The 16,074-nt window shown below is 36.9% G+C and overlaps 1 protein-coding gene across 4 annotated transcripts in view; it reads left to right on the forward strand.

Moving 5' to 3' along the window:
• Positions 1 to 16,074, forward strand: part of PROM1 (prominin 1) — a 54,271-nt gene that overhangs the window by 23,168 nt on the left and 15,029 nt on the right. For 3 of the 4 annotated variants that reach the window (XM_041402710.1, XM_041402709.1, XM_041402711.1), the window contains 7 exons: positions 4,363 to 4,483; positions 7,182 to 7,245; positions 9,538 to 9,627; positions 10,937 to 11,154; positions 11,576 to 11,650; positions 12,839 to 12,902; positions 14,631 to 14,790. In XM_041402710.1, coding sequence (XP_041258644.1) covers positions 4,363 to 4,483; positions 7,182 to 7,245; positions 9,538 to 9,627; positions 10,937 to 11,154; positions 11,576 to 11,650; positions 12,839 to 12,902; positions 14,631 to 14,790 — 792 coding nt within the window. Of the gene's footprint in view, positions 1 to 4,362; positions 4,484 to 7,181; positions 7,246 to 9,537; positions 9,628 to 10,936; positions 11,155 to 11,575; positions 11,651 to 12,838; positions 12,903 to 13,453; positions 13,463 to 14,630; positions 14,791 to 16,074 lie in introns of all 4 variants that reach the window. The other variant, XM_041402708.1, reaches the window with a different exon arrangement.

Raw genomic sequence — 16,074 nt, forward strand, 5'->3', positions numbered from 1 at the left:
GGCAGACCCTGATCTTGTTTGGGTATAATTTTAAGTTCATGAAGCATGAGAGGCCTTCCTTGGGAGTAGGTTTCCCAGCCCCCTGCCAAGAGACTGGAATGCTACAGACTCCATTACCCTGAGCTGTGCTGCTTCAGAAGATGCATTTGGCAATGCTGGCATCCCACCAAGTACCCTGAACCCACACCTCTGCCAGTGGAGCTTTGCTTTAAAGGCACTCCTGTGGAACGTACACGTAGACAGCTGCTGGAGGGCCTGGGAAGAATTTCTAGAGGGTGGACTTCTTCGGGATTATCATCTAAGTGTATGTTCTGCATCTTCTCCCTCTCTCTTGCAGTGCCAGACATTCTAGGATTCTCTCATTGAGCCATTTTTTTCCTTTTTCTTTTTTTTTTCCAGTCCCTGATATGGCAAAATGGTTTCAGACTGTCTTTCCTTGGTTGGGAGAGACAGGTTAAATGCACAGTAAAGAGTATTGGTAGGGGAAAGATTCTGATTGTGGAGCTTGCAGTGGACTCTGTATCTAGGCAGCAGCTCTAGAAAACTCTAGTAGTGTGGCAATGGGTTTTCTTGTGTGTCAGAATGCAAGTTCACACTGACATATATGTGCTGTTAATGCAGATTGTAGAATATTTCAGCCAGTAGATTTTAATCATGATGAACATTTCTTCTCACTTTTCTACTGATGTAGTGCTCTGGTAATTAGAATGAGACCTTAGACTCAGCTTTCTGCAGTGGTGCATACAGGAAGTGTAAGTTTGGGGGCTTTTTCTTTCAATTTAAAAAAGGCTTCAACTAGATCTGCTTTCTGCAGGTGGGGCTTAAGTGAGAAGTACACTTTGCTCAAGGGAGGGTATAAGAAAGAAGTCAGAAAGCCTGTGATTATATATGCAGTTGTTTATCTTAATAGGTCTTTAGGGTGTCGTTTTCCAGTACATACACTTTCTGTTTGAAATATTTCTTTATAGATTAAGTCAAAAATACATGCAGTGTTTTTGGTAGTTCACAGCTTTTATACATGAGTGTTTCCCTACAAAGTAGGATTCTATTGCTGAAGAGCAAAATATGCAGAAATAATCTATCAAATACATAGCTAAGTAGATTTGATGTTCTGGACTTATGTAAACAATTACATTATTTTCTTCAAATGTTAAGTGAAAGTTTAGGGACAGAGACCTGCTATTAGATCTTACTCACTAGTCATCTTCAAGCTTAGGCAATCATGTTTTCTCTGGGAAAGAAATGTAATTTCATTAGTTCTTGTACATTATAAAGGCAGGGGAGGAATGTTTGATTTTTAAGGAAGTATATACTGCAATACCAAATTTGCTGGTGATAGAAGATATCCTGTTATTGCATGGAAAAACACATAGTCAGTTTTCTGTGCCTCCAAGAGAGTTTATGTTAAAACCTCTTTTTTTTTAAGTAACAGATGTTTGGGAAAGCCAAGTATGGAGGAAGGAAATAGTGTTTGGCATCTTGGCAGGTACCTCATCAGGCTTCGCATTTGTCCTCTTGTCTGTGTAGGATTGGTAATACAGGTTGTTGAGAAACTGGAAATAAATAATATCTGAAAGAATTGGTGGAAAAGTTGATGCAGAAACCTCTCCATTATTTTTAAAAATTCTTTTATCTGGTAGCAAGGAAGGGGCTATTCTTCCAATATGTAAATGAGCTCAAGGTTTCTATTTTGTGACTTGAAATTTTTTGCAAGCTCAGCTAAAGGAAAAGTTTGGTTTCCCCCCTGCAGCTGGTTTAGTAACATTTATATACATCTGTGAAACCTGGCAAGAAACTTGAGTGTGGAATATTAGATTTGTAATGAATTTTTAAAACAATTTTCTTAACATGTTACAGAAGTGGCATGTCCTTTTTATCCTGCTTTATGACTTTCTCCTCATAGCTGCTTACTGAATGTTTACTCAAGGCTCAGTTACATAGTAAATAGATTTTTCCTCTCATGTTGTGTTTGTTTAGTTACATTCAGAGTACAGCCACACTTGTTCGGAGTACCTTGGCTGCTTGAAGTATCTCCACTATCTTGTTTCCTCCCACTCTTTCCATATAGGAAGCTGAAGAGAAAGATGTGCTGAGATCTTACAAAGTACTGTTTTGTTTGCTTCCAAGTGACTTTTCCAATCTCTGAGCATAGAACCGAAAGGATAAAAATGCTGTCTGTCTAAAGAATGAGAATGTGGTCATAAACTCTGAGCCTCAGAGCAATATACACATTTGCTTTTCCTGACACCTTGAGATAGTTTGTCTTCTGATTAACAGTGAAAAGCTAAAAATATTTTGATAGCAATTTCCATCACAGTAGAGTGAAAAGAAATAATATATTGCCTGTATTCAAAATTAAACTGTTTACTGTGCTTGTCATAGAATTATAAAATGATTTGAATTGAAAGTTACTCAGTTCCTTGGTATTTAGCCATTTTGAATTCTCATTCCTTGGGTGGTAGGTGATAATAGTGTCTGCTTGAGTGTTGGTCATAGTGGCAATGAAACTATGTCATTTGCTGTAGGTTAAGTAGGAGGATAAATGTGTGTGCCTCTTTGTTCCTTAGTGACTTCTGGGAGGTTAATTAACAGCTAGTTTTGAAGATATAGCTGTGAAATTTTGGGTAGAGAAGCAACCATTTTATGTCGACTTCTGTCATCTTCTCATGAATATTTTTGGATATTGAGAAAAATGTTAGTAAAGGAATCCTAATAGATAGCATATAGTCATGTAGCATATAGTCCTTCCATTGCTCCCTGTGACCTGCTTTGAAATTAGAATTTTCCTTCAGGAAGTATTTTTCAGAGCAACAAATTCTTGCACATGTGACCAGTTTTATGAGGAGAACAAGCTTTTACATTGTTTGGAAAAGCTAAAGTAGGAAAAGCAAAATAAAGATGAAGGTTTGGTATTGATTCACTGAAGAAGGAGATGAGCATCATTAATCAGGGTGTTTGCTCCTGTCTTGCCAGGATACACAGGTTGTGTTATTTTAGGTACCCCTTAGCTCTCCATCATTCTTTTATGTGGCTGTGTTATGGCTTCCTTTGAATGCATATTCTTTGGAGCAAGAGTTACACTTAGCATGTATCTTTTTCCCCATAGAGAGCCTGGATTAGGTTTTCTGTAAGTCTTATTTTAAAAATACTAGTGTGTAAGTCTTCTTGACACCCCAGCTTAGGACATTTGACAGTCATGCAGGAGTACAATGCCATTTGTGTTAGGGATTCCCTTCTCCTCTGTTAGGGTGTCCATAATGGCCTTTCAGGGTACTGCCTCTCTAGTACTGAACTGTTGAATTGCAGTACAAAGTAAGAGACTTAATAAATGTACCAACCAAGAATTGCGTGTAACGCACCTGACTGCGGCCTCAGGGCAGTGTCTGCCCTTCGGGAATAAATCCTGCCTGTGGTGAGTGCATCTCAGCTTTCTGCTGGTTAAATCTCAAAGTCAGTGCTTAGCCCATCTGATGGGTTTGTAGGCAGCCTTGTTTTGAGGCTATTACCACTCTGGTGGTTACTCTTGACTTTTCTGGTCTTGTCTGCAAGGTTAGCTGTTGTGAATATGAAATGTCTAAAAGTCATCCTTCTCTTTAAGTCTGTTTTACACCTAAGCTAAACAACGTCCATGTATGATAAGAGGTCTTTGAAGTCTCTCATGGGACCTTTTGTTGTGGTGTGTTTTTACCTGTAATTACCGTTTAACGTACTGTTTGTGCAGATCTGCCATGCCATAATGAGAACATTACAATGAAGAGTGATCAAATAGAAAATAATCATCAGCAGTGCTGACAAGATGTCTAGCTCACTTTCCACCTTTTGTTTCAGTGTCAGGAAATGCATATTATTTTAGCATTAATATGGACTATTTGTGTGCTTTTGAATGATCCATGCAATTATGTAAATAAATTGTGTTATTATGAATAAGCCTTGCTGAAGTTATCAAATGAAAAATACTGCTTTTCACAGTTAACTGGCAAGCATTTGCTTGTAGCTGTGTCAAGGTTAATGGTACTTGCAAAAGAACCTAATGTTTTTAATTCTCACAGAATTTGCTTAGGCTATATACACATTTTCTGACAGTACCCATGCAAATGGATTAGTAGTTGTACATTAATAACTTCAGAAGACTTTGGGGTAACCTCTTTTCCTTTCTCTTTTATGAATTAGCAATACAATATTGGCCATTTAGGCTCAGTCTTACAGTCTGCCTCACGGTGTATGTGAGAACCTGTAGTAATTTATGGAGACCTTTATTTCTTTTGATAATATTGACTTTTTTTGGCTGTAATTTTTTGATTCTGTTTTATGTTAGAATATGCACTTACACTAACAAATATCTGTTGTCTATATTTTTTGTAGTGTTGGAGTGCTCTGTGCATATGCTGCCAACCAGCATTTAACTAACCAAGTCCGAGGAGCAAAGAAACTGGTTAACAGTAATTTTAAAGATCTGAAAATTTTCCTTAACGACACTCCAGCGGTAAAGAATTTTTTCTTTATGGGGAATGAGGGTGGGAGGGAAGTGGTATAAATAAGAAATACTGCGGAAAATAATTCTTTTTTTCTGTATACCTGCAGTATTTTCTTTATTTTTTGTCTCACTAAGTAGAATAAACAGTGCAAAATAAGATGTTTCACACAGCACTAAGTGCTTGGGAGTTACACTGATGGATGAGCATTTCTTGAACAACTTCTGAGCTGTATTTTGGGAGTTAGCTGCTGTGATGCTTGTGGGCCCTTTTCCTCCTACTGAACTAGTGTAGGTCACAAGCAGAAGATAAATAATTTGGAAAAAAAGGGTTCTAAAAGGAAAGCATTTGAAAAAAGTACAACATGAAAACTTGTATTCCTTGTTGCTCTTTCTTGTTTCCTTGTATTTTGGGCATACTTCTATTGTGGCTTTGGGACAAAGCCACAATAACTTCTTTTCCAGGAATATTTTGGACTGTTTTTTCTGTAGACTAAAGTCTCACTGTACTATACAGTGTGTGTGAACAGGAAAGATTCTTTTCTTTCAAATTTTCCTTAGAGTTCCATAAGTAGTCTTCTGCATATCTTGGTTTGTGTTGGAAAAAAAACCCCAAAACTAGTTAGGAAGAGGTGTAGACAATGGACAGTTTCAATTCCTAGTGAATCTATAGGGGGCAAAAAAAGTCTGACATTTCTATTACTTTGGCTTTCATCAGTTTTAATTATTTGAATTTAATTTTATTAATTTGCTTTACTTCCATGTGACTGATAAATTGGAAATGTTGAATCCACAAGTGTGGTAGCATCCCAGTCACAGTGATTCTGGGGTGCCTTTCTGCTGACCAGGGCTGTGTGAGAACAGGAAATATCTTGAGAGATGTGTCAAATGTTTTCCTGTCTAGAGTTGTTCCCCAGGCTTTTTTGTGTATGGTATTGTGACAGATGGGTGCTGGAGATATATGGCAAGAAGTGGTGGTCATGCCAGTAATCCCTCTTTAAACAGAGTGCTTTTGGTCAGTCTGGAGCTGATGCTGGGCACAGAAGGATCACATCACATCACAGTCACATCAGAAACCTCCAGAGTCTCCTTGACAGTGTTCTTACAATCAGGAACTTCAGAGGAGCAAATCTGTTATAGAAGTAGTACTTCTACTGTGTAGAAGTAACTAGTTTAATAGAAGAAAAAAATAGACACTAGCTAAAATGTTAACAAAAACACTTTGTAATTAAATTCAAACGTGTCAGGACTTGAACACTTCTGCCAGAGGTTAGTCAAAGTCTCAGTAGTTTTTTAGTTTCAGTGTGGGATTATTACCTTTTCTTTTTTAGACTTGATGTTAATGCAGTCATCAGCTGTATCTCATGAGTCATTTTGTCAGACAAGGTGCATGAGTATCATGTATACAGACACATTTGTAAGAACTTCCTGAGGAAAGGAGAAGAGCTACAGTTTTTTGAAAAAAGTTCTAGTATCCAACTAATTGTCTATAAAGCTCTGAAATTTGAACTGATGTCCTTGACTCATCAGTATGAGGTGTGTACAGCATGTAAGAGGATTTGAAAAAGAAGCCCTATGTTAAGAGTTCATGTCACAGGAGATTTGCAGACTGTGAGTATTGAGCAATAACACTATTAGTCATACAGAATCGCCTTTTGTCTGGGGCATTGCTGGAGACAATGCAAAACCTTTGAGACCTGTAGCCCTTCAAAATTTTAGTCCTTTGGTTAACCTAGGTAGACCAAAATAATAAACAAGCAAAAATATACATACAGCCTTCCCAGTAAGAAACTCTCAATTTTATTTTCTCCTGTGTTAGAAGAAGGAGGTCCACTCCTTACTTTGTGATTGAATTAGATTCACTGATCAAGAGGTTGTTTTGAGGGTGGATTTTTTTGTCTTTTTTTATTTCATAGAAAGTTTGAGACTGCAAGCCAGATATACTTTTGTACACATTTGAATCATGCTTAAAATTGGAAATACATTTCTCAAGTGTTTTAACCTTTACACACTTCAGCTTGATTGGGATAGAATTCATAGTGCATTATTTTAAGCATGCAGAAATCAATAATGTCTTTTCAAAGTTAGTGTAATTTTTCCACTTGGGATGGTTCTTTATTAGCTTTTTCTCCAAACCCAGGATTTGGTGGTAACTGACTTGCTGGTCTACATTGTTACGGTGTTTTGGTAGAGCTCAAGTTGAGACTGGGCCAAATCCACCTGGGGGTAAGGAAAGCTACTTGTGTTAAGACAGAGTAGACAAGTGAAGCTCTGAGACGCTGCCCAAATACAAATCCGTTGGCTTGGTGAATTGTTGCAAAGTTGCCACCACATCAATACCATGCCTTTCCATGGAGAAGGAACTAGTGCCAGAGAAAATCAAGTAACAGAATTGAAGACATGGAAAACCTTATTGGCCTGACTGACTTGAAGCCTCCTTAAGGCCACTGTGCCTGCTAGTTAATATTTTTGAACTGAATCATTGACCACAGAGCTGTTCCAATTAAGGAGATGTCCCAGTCAAACACTTCCTTTATGTGCAGTTCTGTTAAGCAAATAAAATACTTGGTTAGTTGAAAACAGTAGAAGGCCAGTGTTTGGAGGGGTTTGCGCACATATTTCGATTGTTTCAGAGTGACTGTTTGACACATTCAAAAGGGTTACTTTTTTCAGTTCTTTTAATAGTTTTTTTTTATCATTTTCTTCTCAGCAAATTGACTACTTGGTGAACCAGTATAACACAACTAAGGATAAAGCACTGTCTGACCTAAATAGTAAGTATTTTTATTTAAAGGGGGTTAGCAATGTATATTTCAAAGCTTCAGTAAGATAATGTAATTAGTTCATAGTGCAAAGTGAAATTTCATTTATGAGAATATGATTTTCAAATAGAAGTGCTGTTCTCAGTGGTAAATGAGACTAAAATCCTTTTCACATAAAATGTCTCAGAGCTGGTATAATGCATAGTATTTACTGAAATAAAAGTATTTTATTAAATCATTATCCAATAAGTCAGGCTAATATTTTATTTTCCTTTTTAATTTTGGAATATATGTCCCTCAGGTCTTCAAACTGGAGCCAAATATCAAGGAACAGAGCTAGTAGCAGTAGTGATAGTTCCAATAAGAGAGATCTCTGTTTATTTTTCTTGTTCTACCTTTGTCCTCTCTTCAGCTAGGAGTTGAGTTATAAGCTTATCTTCTTTCTAAAGCTGCTTAATGTATTTGCCATTTCAGAACAAGCAGTTGAAGAGCAGGAGATAAAATTTGAATTAGAACTCCTGCACTTTCTCCTTCAGCACAGTTAACAGTATGAGGCACCATATTTAAAGCTCTCAGTAAACAAAAACAGACAGAAAACTGACTTTTTTTTTTTGTAATTTAGGATTCACTTTCCAAAATTCCCAATAGAAAGGGCTGACCATAATCAGTACACACAATGATTCAAGGTGCACTGTGTGCCAGGTGTTTATAAATGCATACAGGTTTCATTGTTGGATTGAGGGATTGTTGTTGGGATCAAACTGTGCAGTTGTGGCATTGTGCCACTTACAATAAATTGATTCTCATGTCCAGAATCTCTGCTTCTGTGTAGGTTTAAAATGTATATTAAAAGTAGTTTTCAGTTCAGCCAGCTTTGCATACCCTGAGGTTAATGTGTCTTGTCTGTGAGAGGCTTTATTGCATATTGATTATGCCTGTGAAAGTAGTAGTAGCAGTAGTTAAGTAGTCATCCTACTTAATTCTCAGCAGGAACACTCTGGTCTAAAAAATAGATGTAATCTTTAATTCTGTGGTAATAATAACAGTAATAATAAAAACTTGATGTTTGTATTTTAGGTGTTAGCTTGAAGCTTTCCAGCCACTCCAAACTGAAATTTCAAATTAAATGTTTATTTGTTCTCAAGGCAAATTATAATGTTAGTTAACAGATCCTATGGGGTCTTTGATGACAGCAATCATCAAATAAAGATAGCTTTTATTTTCTTGAAATACCAGAATTAAGTGTGTGACACCTGGGTACAGAAGGATTTTTTTGTAAGGGAATCAACAGTAATAGGAATCTCTAGAGAATTGTAGATGAGTTCCGTTTGCCTACCCTAAGGAAATGTGGAAAGTGTTTTTCACTTGGTAGAAGTTCTCATCCCAAGCCAGACATGATAGTGCTTGACAGTAAGGGATGCTTCTGTACCAGGCAGTATTCCCATCTCATCAAAAGGAAAACAACTGAAAAATCAGTTTACTGTGATCTGAAAAGGAGAGGACCCGGTGATTACCTAAGGGATGTGTCACATCAAAATGTTTCACCCAGCTCTGCTCAGCATTTCTCTCTTGCTTTGCTGAAACAAGGTTCATTTGTTTGTGGGCAGGGAGACTGGAGGGTTTGGAGGTGGGGGAGCTGGGGCTGTGGTGTCCGTGCTGGATGTTCTGCATGAGGGTACAGGGGCTTAATGAGCTTAAGGGATTTCAGCAGGGCTGGCTTGGGGGTGACCTTGGTGTTGCTGGATACATGAGGAACAGGAGAAAGGAAAATAATCCACTTCTTAGTTTCTCTTGCAATATGAAAACATAGTATGCAGTGAAAGACTATGCCACAAAATTCCTGTCCAGATGCTGGACCTCTTGAAGAAAAATTGTGGAAAAAATCCCGTTCCCAAAAAAGTAGTAAATGCACTGAAATACATATTGTGGAGTTTGTTGAAACTCTTCTGTATCTTTACCCGTGTGGTCAAGTGTTAATGAATATTTCCCACCATATTTTGATTTACTTCTTTCATTTATAAATCTATAGCTAGCTAAAGCAGATCTGTATCCCTGCATTACCTTCTGTCACTTAAGTTCTGACTGTCAGGCTTTAGAAAAATTTCAATAATATATGAATATTTATTTGTATGTGTATGTGTGTATGAATGAAATTATATCTGTAATATATATAAGCATACATATACGTGTATACATAATATATGTATTTGTCAAGTAAAGAGTCTGATAGTAGGTAGTTTAAGAGACAGTTTAAATTGAGCTAGTGTATGATGTGTTGGTTATTTTTATCTCTCCATACTACAGATGTTGGACCTGTGCTTGGAACTAGAGTTCAAGAACAGCTGGGCAAAGAAGTGCGTCCTGCACTTGATGCAGCTCTGACAATGGCAGGAGGTAAAGATGTACATGTTGTTGTATAATATTCTGTTGCCATGGTAAAATAGGCACAGCATGGGATAGCTTTGTGCAAAATACCATGAGTCAACTTACCATTTTTCTACATGCCTGGATATTTCTTTTAAACAGAGGATTTCAGACATCTTAAGATTGATAAATACACTTAAAAGCTAAATCAAAATTTACGTGCTATTGTTGATAGTTTTGGCAGTCATTGAATCGGGATGAAATCTGAATTTCGTGCTCCAGGTTGCTATCCCTTTCTGTTGAATATAAGAGAAACTAGGAAAACTGTTCTTTTTAGAGTTGCATAATTATTATAGCTGTTTGCAAATTAGTCAGGGATTTTTTCTTGTACACTGCCAAGATTATTATGAGAGTGTTAACCAGCATTTCTTCATTATATCTTTGAGTTTGGCATTGCTCATTCTTAGTTCTCTCTCTCTTTAGTGAAAATATTCCTTTATTATTTTTCCATTTAAGGCTTCTTTTTTCATTAATTAGATACAGCTTACAGAGCAAAGGGAAAGCATCCATGAACTTGAGTCACTTTGATTTATTTTTTTTTACCCATGAATTCTTTCTCATTCACTTGTCATCATTCTCCTTTTTTTTGCTTTATTTCTCTTATTTTTCTTGAAGTCAAAGTGGAAAGGGCTATCAAAGGTAAAAACCACAATAAAACCTTGTGTGGTGTGAAGTGCACTTTGTTTTTGTAACTATGTGTATTCTTAGTTGTGTCTCTGTGGTTCTCTATTTACTAAACACCTGCTCAGTGTTTGGGATTTTAATTTTCTTTTGTTTGGTGTGATTGGGATGGAATCTAAAGCCAGACAGTGTGGAGCACTCACTAATGCTTGGCTGATGCAACATGATCCCCTTACCTTTCATCTTGCAGCTATATAATTTGTGAGTTGGATTATAAGGAAAATACTGAGAATGCAATTTGATGGATATGGGCTTTTAGTTTCTAATGACCAAGCGTTAAAGTTCTTTACTGAAACCACTGAGGAAGGAGAGCTAGGGAAATGGTAGAAAAGTGGGAAGTGGGTGAAATACCAATAAAAGTAGCCTGAACACATTACTTTCTTTGTAGAAAAACACAAGTGGTGTATTTTTATATGCAGTAAGTACATAATCTGTGCTGGAATTTTCTGTGCTAGAGTTTTTCTAGGAGGGAAGCAGTAATTAAATCAGTATTGTTAGGATGATCATATGATTTATGCATGTAGACTTTCTCTTCACGTCTGTACCTATAGGCTGCTTTCTAACAAAAGTTTTTTTTTAAAATTCCACATCTTTGCAGCCATCAGAGAAACAAAGGAAGCACTGGAAAATGTGAGTGTCTCTGTAGAGGTTTTGCAGGAGGGAACAGAGAGGCTTCATGCAAACTTGACAGATGTTAAAATGCACCTGAGCAACACCCTCAATGACTCTGCATGCAGCGCGGCTCAGGCTGCCTCAACTTGCAATATCATCAGGAATTCATTAGCTCAGCTGAACATCAATGCCAATTTTAGTGGGGTAAGATCTTTTAATAATATTTTTTCAGACTCTTAAAGTGTGATTGCCTTGAATAAGCCAAGTAGTATTTCTGCCATTCGGTGGCTTGGTGTGGGCTGTCACTTGTGAGAGAAGTGACCTTCCTTTTTTCCCTGTTTCTGGGTAATTCCAGTCACTCTTTTCATCTTCTGTGTAGAAAAGAATAAAATGTGTGTCAAGCAGCTATGTTAAAGTGCTGCTCTGGGCAGTGAGAATCATCTGCCCTCCCAAAAGTGCTGAGGGTTAAGCTTTGCTTTTGTACAGCAAAGGTTTCACAAGTGTTAAGGAAGATTCTCCTAAAGATCACTTTAGTTTCTTTACCCTCTCTCCTAACTTTGAAATATTTACTGAAGTAGCAAAACTGCTACTTCAATGTGACTCAGGCATGTTTTTTCCTTCCCAGTTGCCAGGCGTGAGCTCGCAGCTTGCAAAGATCAATGATGTCCTTAAAATAGACCTTTCTAGTCTGGTTCAAAAGGTATGTTTCTTGACAGATTTTTAAACTCTTAATGAATAAACTGGGATATGTGCATCACTTGATACCCCTTGGTTTCTCAAGCAGAATTCTTTTGTTGCCACCTCAACTTGCTTCATGGTTGAATATCTCACTGTTTGGCCTGGATTTAACACTTGAAAGTATGAATGCCGTGCTTTGTATCTCCAGCATGATACAAATCTAAAATGTTTCACAAGTGGTCTCCTTGAAAGAGCAGTCCTTAAAAAATGAAACGACAGAAATGTGGATCCAGTAACATGTGCTCTACTTTTTGGCTCAAACTAAAGAAATAAAAAATCCATGGTCTCCTGATTAGTTTCATTGTATTCCAGCTATCTTGAAATATTTATTTCAAATTCTTTATGTGCATATTTAATTTTAAATCTGGTGCAATGGACTAAGTGTAATGGCTATTAGTATTTTTTGCAAGACTTTCTACAAAAAAAACCCTATGATTTTCACCTAGGAAAAGAGTGGCTTAGTTTGAGTGGTTGAAAAGTCTAGGAATCTGAAAACGTGCAAGGACTAGAAGGCACTTTTTGAAAGGCTGTGTGTAGGGGTTGAGACCCCTTCCTGCTTCTGCAGTGATCAGGCTTGCAGGCAGTAAGGCTTCAAGTATCCCCTGCAATGGTTTCTCCCTTCTGTCCAAATGAGCTTCTGAGCTTGGTCCCCATAGTGTGGATCCCATCTTGCCCCTTCTCACTGAAGAAGGCATTGCAATGTCTTTAGAGGCAATTGGATTTCGTTGTTTGCAATGTGGATTTCATGTTTGGAAGGCACAGACTTGGAAACAGGAAGTGTTAGGCTGGCACAGAATAACTTCTGTCTTTAGTGTGTCTTCATATGTGTGTTTCTGGCTTTTAGATGAGCTGTAAGACCTGACAGGCAGCAAGTTGGAGATATCTGTGACTGATTCATGTGTATTTAAATATAGATTTTTTTTTTCATCCCAAGGAATACTCTGGCGACCAAACTATATCTGAAATATATTTAGAGTTCCTATTTTGCTTTCACCTTTTCTAGTATGCAGTGATAAAACCATATTTTTCTTAATATTACCATATGCATTTTATTATGTGTGTACTTTTGATCCTTGAATAAAAGGTAAAAAAACTGCAAACAATTTGACAATGAGAAACATGCCATAATTTTTTCACCTGTTTTTCTTAGGGTTATGCTGCATTTAATGATACTCCAGACTTGGTGGTGAATCAAACCAGGAACATTTTATCAGGTGAGAACAAAATATCTTTTCACTTTGTTTATTGTTTTTGTTTTCTTTTATTGGTAATATATTTTTTGGCTAAGTATCATTAAAAACGGAAATGTGAAACGTAACTATTTTTTAAAATTTGGTGCAAGAGGAAAGAAATGTAGAAAGCAGCTGTGTCTTGATGAGGACTCTAAATTAAATCTAAAAATAGACCATGTGGTATTTTATGGAGGAGTTTTTTCTGTTAGGCTTTTTACTGCTCAGGTAATGATCCTCACTTCACACTGATGCTTTATTTGGTTAAAAAACTAATTTTCGTTGACTGATGTGTTTGTATTAAAGAGTGTGATGTTAGAAAAGCTGACCCCCTCCTGCTGCTGTATTAAAATGTGGTAGATGCCAAAGTGAAAGTCAAAATACACCTTAAGGATAACTGAAATGGTGTCTCAGTTGTTTTGTTACTTAGGCTTTTACACATTTTGCTCTTTGCCTGTACCTGTATGGTATGTATGCTAATCTGTTCTAATTTTTGTTCTTGCATTGTGGACCTGTTCTGCATTATATATAAGCAGCTGTTCCTTGTAAGTTTTTCTGGTTTGTTTTTTTTTCTTCCCCTCCTGGGCAAAATGTAGCACAGTATACATATAAGCATAGTGTACTGTGTGAACTTGCCTGTAATGAGCCAGTGTTCTAAAACTGATACTGTGTTTTTCATTAGGAAATCTAGAGCAGATTTACTCATTTTCCATATCTGAGATTTTCCATGTGTAAACACAGACAAAATATCATAATTCATCTATTTATAAATTGTTGGGGCTTTGTTTGTATAAAAACAGAGTTTGAGTTACAAAAGCAAATAAAATAAATAGGTTTACTAGGAGGAAAAAAATGCATTTATCTGTAATCTTCTAAAGGAACTGTGATTTATTACATGGCTGAGTTTGAGGAGTAATCATCAAAACAGACAAAGGCTTGTCCAGCTGTATTTTGAGAAAGAAGGAAGTATTGCCTACCACAAAATTACAACCTGTAGTTACACATCCTGCTTTTTCCAGTATGTTTCCAGGTGAAGGAAGAAAAGATTATAGAGAAACTGCATTTTACACAGAGACAATATGTATAATTAGTGAATTAATCATGTCTTTGTGCATCTAAATAGTGTCTATCTAAACTCTAAGTAGAGGGTAGCATCTTCGGTCATAATCTGAGGGGAAAATGGCTTAATGGATTGTTACCTCAGGAGTGTTGCTAACTAATTGGAATGAGTTGATTTAAGTAATCTCTTTTAATAAGATTGAAAATAACTAGTATAGATTCTCAATATAGGCAGTCCCATTTCTGTCACAGTGTTGTATTCCCAAGATGTGGAGTTTAAATAGATTCTGTGCTTCTCCTTTGTAAACTTGGTGGCTAATTGTCTTGCTCAGTGTTGACATGTGCAATATTGCATGAAAAGCAAGATTTAGGTTGGCTAGATTAATTATAATGAGAGGAAGGATGAAGATCTCTGGCTCAGTGTCTGCATCTTGAATCATTAAACTGAATGCTAAAACAAAGTGTACATTTTGAAATGCCATTGTGCTACTTCAAAGCTTGATGCTTTTGTTGCCTGCTTGTGTTTTCCTCACACTTGTCTTCATGGCTTGCTTGTTCCATGTGGCAAATGGCTTAATAGCATTTTATAATGCTTACATGGAATGTAAATTTCCTCTAAGGATCTGTAACAGTGAAATATGTTTGTTCTTTTAGATATCAAAAGTGTGCTGGAATCCATTGGTTCAAATATTACTACCTTCACAAGAGCGCTCCCTGTTCAGAAGATTTTGGCAGATTTGATGGTGCATCTTACACAGAGTGAGGCATATGTTCAAGATTATTTTCCACTAGTGGAGCAGTACGATTTCTACAGGTATGTACAAGAAGTAAGGCAGGACTGAAGTGCTACCTGTTAATACTTTGTAATATTTTAATGTTCTGTAAAGGCAAATAAACTGTTAATGATGAACACAGTGAAAGAAAGATGTATGAAGCAGTTGTTTGGTACTGGCATTTTGGTAAAAGCAGAAAACACAGCTAATCAATAACTGGGTGCTGTTTCACCACAGTGCAAAAGGTCGTTTCTACTCTGTAGACCTTCAGATCTTTTTCAGGAAGGATAGATGCAGGTAGATGTCAAAGATGTAACACCCAAAGGAACTGATTATTTCATAATGCCAGGGTGACCTTTTATCTAAGTCTTGTTTCCATTGCGTTGCTGGTGAATTGTGAGGGCAGAGGACCAGAGAGGCCTTGAAGCCAATCCATTGTTACTGCACCTTTTGTACTGCAGAGCAGGAGTAGCAGGGATTCTGCTCCACGCCTTGTAAATATTCGTGCATCTGTGCTTGCCCCTGCTGGTCTTTGTGATTGATTGTACCTTGAGAAAAACATATTTCTTGAGACTTTTGTGTTTCTTACAGTTGAGTAAATCATATTTTGACTTGTAAAACTTTTCATTTCATACCATCTGTCTTTGTCCAGATTTAGTCATTTCTGTCCACAAGCTCTTCAAATTCTCCCTACATTTTGTTTGATACTTTAGTTGACTTTATAATCAATATTTGATTCTGTGTTTGTGCCATAATCAGTTTCACTGCTACAGAATGTGTGTTGCTGGCTTTAATGCAGTGATAAATAAAAGTGAACAGAAAACGGAACTTTTTAGAACCTTGCTTAGAATCTTACCTTTAGCCCATTTCTTATCTGACAGTTTTTGTGGTGAGCCTAATTGGACAAATTTATTGATATTTTCATTGAAGCGCATATTGCATTTAATCAAATGAATATATCATTTTATTCTGCTACAGGAGAGGATGAAGGGATAGATGTGTAATGTGTGAATAAATGGGTATGCTCCAAATACCTGGACACATAGAACTGTTATGTGATGTAATTAATAAAAATGAAAGTTCATTTCCTGTTGTGTTAAGGCACGAAATGATGACACAGACACTGCTGCTCTCGAGGGGAACAAAAAAGAAGAAGAGGAACTTTATTTTCTGACTCCAACATTTATAGTTTTCCAAAGGTGACAGTGGATTGGAGGGTGACAGTGCCACCTCTCCAGTGCCACTGGACAGACCAAGGGTCCATCAATTCTCTCCACCTCCATGAAAGAATGCCATACATAGGTTATTTACAGAACTGTGTGTGA

Source organism: Onychostruthus taczanowskii, unplaced genomic scaffold, assembly GCF_017590055.1.
Source record: "Onychostruthus taczanowskii isolate IOZ18803 unplaced genomic scaffold, ASM1759005v1 scaffold2, whole genome shotgun sequence".
Classification (NCBI taxonomy): Eukaryota; Metazoa; Chordata; class Aves; order Passeriformes; family Passeridae; genus Onychostruthus; species Onychostruthus taczanowskii.